The sequence below is a fragment of the Pinus tabuliformis genome, chromosome 4_2 (genome assembly GCF_031772625.1).
Source record: "Pinus tabuliformis cultivar Carrire ecotype Pingquan chromosome 4_2, CPIR1, whole genome shotgun sequence".
NCBI classification, from domain to species: Eukaryota; Viridiplantae; Streptophyta; class Pinopsida; order Pinales; family Pinaceae; genus Pinus; species Pinus tabuliformis.
This window is the reverse complement of record NC_142304.1, coordinates 571,692,454-571,701,589: the sequence shown is the minus strand read 5'-3', so window position 1 is coordinate 571,701,589 and position 9,136 is coordinate 571,692,454. Positions and strand designations below refer to the sequence as shown.

At 30.7% G+C, this 9,136-nt stretch overlaps 1 protein-coding gene across 1 annotated transcript; it reads right to left on the bottom strand.

Moving 5' to 3' along the window:
• Positions 1-7,401: 7,401 nt before the first annotated feature.
• On the bottom strand, positions 7,402-7,770 carry LOC149170593 (antifungal protein ginkbilobin-like protein 2). The gene has a single exon (XM_089425646.1). It carries the CDS (start codon positions 7,768-7,770, stop codon positions 7,402-7,404), a length of 369 nt encoding a protein of 122 aa, XP_089281772.1.
• Positions 7,771-9,136: the final 1,366 nt, after the last annotated feature.

The window sequence follows — 9,136 nt, the reverse complement described above, 5'->3', positions numbered from 1 at the left end:
ATTTTGAAAATTGTATCCAGAGCAACTGATTCGATGCGCTAAAAGATACGAGATTTAAAAGAGTATCTCCCCATTAATTTAAAAAAACCAAAACAAAGAACCCACAACCATCAACTACAATCATAAAATTCCTTTAAAATATAACAATATTTAGAAAGTTGTTTTAGTGGTAATATGACGGTGTCAGTAAACTCGTAAGAAAAGAAGTACCTTCCGCGCCTTCACAATATATTGCAGAAACAGAAGCAAGTCGAACTGAATAGATCAGAAAGACAAGGAAAAAGTCGTTGACAAAGCGGTTTATTTTATCCGCAACATTTTCTCAAAAAGTATAAACAACTGCGATAACCTTTGTGAAAATATAAATATCATTAAACAATGTGAAACGAAGGTTTCGCGTAGACCTTCGATTTTTGACATGCAATTTTGTGTCACAAGTTACACCCGGCTTCAAAGCGATGACAGTTCACAAAAAAATACGTACAAAATGACGCGACAGTCTTGGCTCTGAGAATTTTTAAAGTTACACTTTTTTCTCACCGGCGCTGACACGTCGGAAGGTCTAGATACAAATGTCAAGAAATTCGGCTCCAGTACCTTCACATTCTTCTTGCTCCGGTGATTGAAAAACCTTTATCAGCTGTTCATTTAAATGCCAAATATCATCCTCCCACAGAAACCCATGGAAAAACTCACTCGGCTTAGCATTGTCTTGCACGGTATCCGAATGCATAATATCACGCATTGAATCTCCATCGATATGACTCTGAATGATGATTCCAAGTTCATTGGGAGTAATATTGTCTACAAAGAAATCAAGCCCTGCGTAATCAAGCCCTGCGTGAACATCTTCGTAATAGGTGAAGTCTCCTATATCAGATGTCACCAAGGTTATTTCAGAATTCCTTTCTGCACTTAATTCGCCTTGCTTATTTGAATCCATCAGATTAGTACTGTCCTTTTCATCGCTGGACTCGATTTTATTATCTGTTTGCGCCTTTAAGCCAATTTCATCTTCCAGAGACTTGTTAACACCGTTGAACCTCATCTCGCCCCCCAGCTGAATCACAGTGGCGGTTTCTTCTGAATTGCTGTGATTATCATCCATATTATCGATCTTCTCAAACAAGGCTATCAGATCACCATCATGCCTCAATCTTCCGCTACTGGCTCTCTTGGCATCTGGCAAAGCCGGTTCACCGTTCCAATACTCGTCTCTCGCTCGCTTATTCTGAGAAACTTGTGAGGCGGCCATCTCTGCAAAGAAGTGCTCTGATTAAAACACAACAATGCATTGAATAACAGAGCCTTCCTGTTTATATCACCGATGATAACTTCTTCGGAGTTCGGCGTTTGACCGTTAATGCAAAGTGGTGAGTTATTCCATGCATCTAATAAATCTCGCTATTGCAAAGTTCGATCACTGGTGGTATTCCATCGACTCCCAGCAGTATCAACAGGGGCCGATACCAAATGCATCTAATATATCTTGGCGCTTGCCTCACTTGAAATAATATGACCCCTAATAATGCCTTCAAATGCCCACCCTTATTGCAATTCCTATCAACGTGCTGAGTACACCCGCGTTTTATAGCGCTCCGTATTTTGTTTTGTGGGTACCATAACCTCCCTGACGTCACGGATGATGGCGGTTTTTGAGTCAGTCGAGAAAAAAAGAAAAGGTTCATTTCTGATACAGGTCGCACGGCATTCTCAAAATGCAACTATATTTATTATTTATTTTTTTATTTTTATTTTTTTGGGTGAAGTATCCGTTCTATTTCTTTTCAATATTTTAAATTTTAGGAATATTTAAAAATTGATTTGAAAAATAAAAATAATGGTTAAATGTATTTGTAGTGGGACGGTACTTTATTTTATATAATAGTTTTTTTTGTTTTTTTTAATATTGTCACGTTTTTTTTTGTTTTTTTTAATATTGTCACCACTTAGTTGTGTAGGAATATTATGAAAGGGATGTATTTCATTTTGTATTAGTAATAGTCTTTTCTAATTTCTTTCTATTTAAGTTGATGAGATTTTAGTATTATAAATTGCATGTATTTAATTTTGTTTGGGTAGCTGGATTGGAATTTATTATTATAAATTGGATGTATTTCATTTTTTTGGGGCAACTAGATTCCATTAGATTTTAGTATAATGGATTGGACTATTTTATTTTGTTTGGTTAACTTCATCGGATTTTAGTATTATGAATTGGATGTATTCCATTTTGTTTGTGCAACTTTATTGGATTTTAATATTTTGAATGTGATGTATTTCCTTTAGTTTAGGTAATTAGAGTGGATTTTAGTATTATGAATTGGATGTATTTCATTTTGTTTGTGCAATAATTGGATTTTAGTATGATGAAGTGCATGCATTTCATTTAGTTTGGTCAACTACACTATCTTTTAGTATTTTGAATTGGATGTATTTCATTTATTTCATTTTGTTTGGGAAAGAGGGCTTTTAGTATTATGAATTGGATGTATTTCATTTCGTTTGTAGAGGACGGAGATAATGACATAGCTAATTTTGAAGGAGGGGAGAGAGAGAAGGAGAGGGAGGAAGGAAGAGAGAGAGGGAGGAAAGATGAAATGCATAGAGGGATACACGTGGACAGAGAGAGGGAGAGAGTATCACAAGGGATAGATGCAGAGACAATGAAGGAGAGAGGAGAAGATGAAAGTGAGAGAATAAGACAAGAGAGAGATAGGGAGACAAGGGGAAGAGAGAGGGGGGACACAAAGATGGAGGGGAGAGAGAGAGAGTTGGTGGAGAGACACATGGAGGTGGGAGAGAAAAGAAGAGAAAGGAAGGAAGAGAGAGATTGAGAGAGAGAAATAGAGTTAGAGAGGGAGAGAGAGGAAGGAAGAGATACAGTACTCAAGAGAGAGAATGAGAGAGAGAAACAAAGTTGGAGGGGAAGGGAAGAGAGAGAGAAGAAAGAAGAAATATATAGAGGGAGAAAGGTGGAGAGGGAGGAGTAACAAGGGATAGACGGAGAGAGAGGAGAGAGAAGGGGAAGAGAGAGATAGGGAGATGAAGAGGGAGGGAGAGAGATATATAGATATGGAGAGAGAGTGTGTATGTTTGGGGGGTGAGATAGAGAGAGGGAATACGAAAGAGACACATAGATACAAATATAGATATTATAAAGTATGACATAACTAACATGGATCCATATTAACCCTGGATCTATCAATCACTGAGAGGCATAAAATCTCTTGGGGTGTAAACCTTTGCTCAATTTTTGCACTCAAAAAGGAGGATTGCACCTCAAGAGATTTGATCCCTCTCACTACTTAGTAGATTTGGGGTTAAGATGGGTCTAGGCTAGTAAGATATTTCAATTCATTTTAATATTCTTCAAAGTTGTAGAATATGTATTTTTCCTACTTTAAAAAGTTGTTAAAACCCTTACACTAAATCATATCTTATCAAATTTCCTACAAATAAAAAGACGTTACCAATTAGCAAAATTTCTCACTTTAAAAAATTGTCAAAGCCACTAAATTACAAAAATATATCTTAGCAAACCTCATACAAACACATTATCAATTACATAAAAGTAACAATAACAATAAAAATCTCATACAAAAACATTACTAATTAGAAAAAAATAAAACTAAAACATACAAAACATTATGGGTTATACCTTAGTAAATACCACATGAAAACGTATAAATCATACTTGGTAAATCTCAAAATAAACATTACCAAGTAAAAAAGTAGTGCAAGACAATCCATGAGGTGTAGACCAACCAATTATCCTCAAAAATATCAATGAAACATATAAATCATAATTACAAAATCTCAAGATAAACTTGTCTCGTTCAACCCTCATGGAGAGGGGACAAGGATGGAAGCACTTTGGAGTAACTAAACTATCCCAAAGGCATCTTCATGCAATTCTAATTCCATCCAATACAAGGGTTAGCCCTCACCTAAACTTACCGTAGTCACGAAAAAAAATAAGTCCTAATGTTATTATTATAGTACTATAAATTTGTATTTTACCTATAATAATTCAAAAAATATATAATTAAGTTATTATTTTAAAACATATTACATTATTTTTTATTTATCTTCAGGGTATTAATATTAAGAATTATTAATTATAATAAATTTATTTAACGTTTAAATTATAAACTTTAAAGAAATACAATTTTTATAATTTAATTGTATAATTAATAATAATTATTTGTATTATAATGTTTTTATTAAAGTACCATAAAATTTTGTTTTCATATGTATTAATGCGTAAGAGAAAAAAAATTGTAATTAATTTATTATTTTTAAAATTATATTACTTTTAATTTATTTCTATATTTTTAATTTAATAATAATAATTATTACTTTATAATAAATTTGATCAATTTTTAAATCATAAAGTTTTTAAAAATGGAAAAAATTATAATTCGATTATTAATGAATAATAATTATATAATATGTAATTTATTTAAACATTTTTTAGATACAATGAAATCTTAATCAGAGCATGCAAATTTCCACATAAATTTGGAATTTAGATTAGTTAGACTTTACAATGAGATTATTATTTTTACTCAGAACATTGGAAACTTAAAATAACTTTTATAAAATAAATATTTATTTCACTATACAATTTCTAAAATATATTATTTAGAACTAAATCTATATATATTATAAATATAAGTATTTTATCATATTACTCTCTTAATAACATATTTAGTAAAATTAATAATATAAAATAATTTATTATATATTATCAGAAAATTATCTTTACAATACCAACATTATATCTAATATTATAATATACTCACTCTATCTTTTTATTAAAAATCACAAAAACCAGTTAAGATTGCTTACTTATTTTCACAAATCTTATCATATTTCCTCACAAATTGCAAACGAAACTAATCTTTTTATACTCGACAACTCATTTATTCAAACATAAATATTTTATTTTTATTATTTTAATATATAACGTAATTTATATATATATTTACTGATTTATATATTAAAACCATTTTAATTGGTATTTCGTTTCTCAAGATAAATTTATTTTTTTCATTCAATCAATGCATCTGATAGGAAAATAAATAACGAAAATAAAAATACAAAATCCAAAAGGCAGTTGTCTATAGATTTTTTGGAAGTTTTTCTGGTGGGTTTTTCTAGTCAAAATCTGACAGCAATTTATTGGACTCGCAAGTTTGGTAACTAGTTTCTGCACAATCAAAGCATCCCAGGGGTTTTCCAGAGTGCTGAATCTAAATATACAGTTGAAAAACCATTTTAACTCCAACAAATCAAGATTTAACCTCAATTTCTTCCGCCAGATTCCGTCACCAGAATCTCCAAAAAAATCGCATTATAAACAACTCTAACTCACTTCTCTACCCTGAGTTACCAATACAATTTCATTGAAGAACTTTTAAAAATGGAAAATGAGCGTTCCGGTAAGGCCGACTGTAACCCCAACAATAACTTGTTCAGGGTGGTATTCGTGTCTCTGCACAGGATCCAGGGAAGCATTGTAACTGGCTATTACCGGGAGCTTCGCGCTACACGGCTATTAAAGGACAGCTGTTAAACTTAACGAGTTACATGGTATAGCATAGGCTTCGCAGCCGAAACGGTCACCACAAGGAGAGAGAGGTGGGCCCAGAAGCCATGTAAGCCATTATTGAGAATTTGCAATTGGGATAAGGGTTGCTGATACCACCCTAAGGGTAGTAACATTCGAGGTAAAGTGAAGCCAAATGAGTTGATAGTTAGGGTAGTAACATTAACTTTAGAGGTAAAGTGAAGTCAAATGAGTTGATAATTATGGGGTTTTAAATGAAATAATATTATTTTAAAAGTAATAACAATAAGTTTTTAACGGAGGATATAGTATTTTTTTAATTAAAGAATAAATTAATTAAATGGCGATAATTAATATTATTAGACGCAAAGTGAAATCAAATGAGTTGATAATTATGAGGTTTGAAATTAGATAATATTATTTTTAAAGATTAAATAATATGTTTTTTAGTGGAAGATATGGTATTTTTTTAATTAAAAGATAAATTAATCAAAAAACCATAATTAATATAGAGATAAATTTTAATTTTAATTTTTGAATTCCAGATTCACAAAATTTAGCCTAAATTAACTTGTTTACAGCTCAAAATCATTGAGACATACAATGAAAACATATTTCATCTTATCACTCTACAATAATTGTTTATTTATGAAGAAGAAAATTATTCTAGAGACAACGAAAAAAAATTCATTTTATTAAATCAGATATACTTTTGAAATACACAAAATATTATAAAAGATAACCACAATAGTTTGAAGGTTATTATTCACTATTCAGCTAACTAAATAAATCAATTTTACATAGAAAAAATACTTTCACAACATGGAATCTATAACTCAAACTTACTACAAAATTCTAAAACATAACATAGGAACCCTAGAAATAATTGAGGCTTATAATGGTAACAAAATAAGTCAGATAATATAAATGAAATAGGTGATTGTACAATAATTTGTTTATTTATGAAGAAGAAATTGATTCTAGAGACATAGCAAAAATAAGAAAACAAAAAAAAAAAACATTTTATTAAATCAGATGTACTTTTGAAATACACAAAATTCTATAAAAGGTAATCATAATAATTAGAAGATTATGATTCACTATTCAGCTAACTAAATAAATCAATCTTACATTGAAAAATTGCATTCACAACATGAAATCTACAAGTCAAACTTACTACAAAATTCTAAAACATAATATAGAAACCCTGACAATCATTGAGGCTTGCAATGAAAACAAAAGAAGTCATATAATACAAATGAAATAGATAATCTTACAATAATTTCTTTATTTACAAAGAATAAATTGATTCTAGAGACATAGCAAAAAAACAAAAAAAATAACAATTTATTAAATCAGATATATTTTTGAAATACACCAAATTTTAAAAATTATGATTCACTATTCAGTGAACTAAATAACTCAATCTTACATGAAATCTATAACTCAAATTTATTACAATATAGAAACATTCTTAAACATAACATAGAAACCCTATTCAGTGAACTAAAAACTCAATCTTACATGAAATCTATAACTCAAATTTATTACAATATAGAAACATTCTTAAACATAACATAGAAACCCTAACAAGCCCTTATCAAACGAGAAACATAACATAGAAACCCTAACAAGCCCAGAAACCGTAACAAGCCCTTATCAAACGAGAAACATAACGTAGAAACCCTAACAAGCCCATTATCAAACGAGAAACATAACATAGAAACCCTAACAAGCCCATTATCAAACGAGAAAGCGCTACAGTTTTATTTAAATATAGATATTAGACGCGTTCGGGATCAACCCGTGCGATAGAGTAGTTGATACTAAAATGAGTACGACTCGTAGCGGAGGAAGCAGTAGCCAACCCAAGTATTCTGAGCACCGATGGCATTGGGGCAATGATCCTGGAGCGTTGTGGACATCCACCCAATGCAGTCGCTGCACGCCTTCTTTTCCTGTGGAGTGCAGGATGCTTGCCCGTAGATAGCACCACCTCCGGCAACTAAAACCTCCATCTTCAAGTTGTCACCGTTGGACTCCACGCCATCTTGCAGTTCTGAGAACATCTCGAGGATAGCCGAGCTATATGGACTTCCGGCTGCGACTGTCTCCACGTTATATGACCACGAATAGTCCGCGCCCACCACTGAGAGTAGTAACACTAGAGGTAAAGCAAAGGCAATCATCGTCATGGTTACCTCGAATGAAATAATATCACCTCTATTAATAATAACAATCGAATGAAATAATATCACCTCTATTAATAATAACAATCCTCAACAAATAATCCCTTCAGATGCCCAATGTTATTGTTATCTTTATCAACATGCGGAGGACGCACCCGTTTTATAGCCCTCACAGGTTGTTTGCGTCAGCGATGATGGTGGTTTCGTGCACGGCATTCTCAAAACTACCCCTACATTGGGGAAGACATTTTAATATTAGAAAATGGAGATGGAGGTGTTATATTTTGTACTGTTTTATTTTGAATGTCATTTTCACATCATTTAATTATTGGATTTTGAGTATTTTAATGTGGTTAAATGCAATAGAATTTTAAATCTTAAATAATAAAATTATTTTTTCACATATACAATATTTTCAAAAGTTTAGTTATATTGGGGAAGATATTTTAGTATTTGGAAATAGAATTCGATATTTTACATTTTTTTTAGATAACTATTTTATTTCATATCATTCTCGCTCAATTCTATAGGATTTGAGTATTAATTTGAGTATTTAATTATTGTTAAACGTAATGGAATTTTAAATTTTAAACAATAAAATTAATTATTGAATATTATTTTAATCGTATTATCAAGGATGTTTTTCATTTTATATGAGAATTATTTTCTTTAATATCATCTTTATTTAATTGGAATATAATTTAGCATTATGAAATAGATGTATTCCATTTTGTATTGGTAATCATTTTCTTGAAATAATTATATTTTTAACAAGATTTATACTTCTACAATTCAATTCCTTTTAAGACTCTATTAAATCAAAATTAAAATGAAACCAATTCTATAATGCAATCATGCCCATTATTAATTTCAAGGGATCAAAATATATATATAAAAAATTACCACTAGTTTTTTTCTTAGATTTAATTATATCAGCATATAAATCAAAATTAAAATGAAAACAATTCTATAATGCAATCATGGTCATTATTAATTTGAAGCAATTAAAATATATATAAAAAAATTTACCATTAATTTGTTTCTTAAATCTAACTATATCAGCATATAACACAAAATACTCACATTAAAATTATTTAACATTCCTTTCTTATCCTATTCCATATATTACCTTTCTTATCCTATTCCATATATTACCGTCTATAGACTACCCCATAACCCAAAATGCTCACATTAGAATTATTTCAACATTATTTTCCGGGCCTACTACATAAATTGCAATCTATGGGCTACCAAAAACGAAGAGAAAGAAAGACAACCAAAACCATCAACACCCAGGATTACGGCCCTGATATTTGAGCATTCAAATCGAAAAAAATGCAAATTAATCTTATTTTAGAACCTTAGAGGTTGT

Excerpts from the sequence above, each read along its gene's own strand:
- LOC149170593 (XM_089425646.1), bottom strand. The coding sequence starts at position 7,770 with ATGACGATGATTGCCTTTGCTTTACCTCTAGTGTTACTACTCTCAGTG.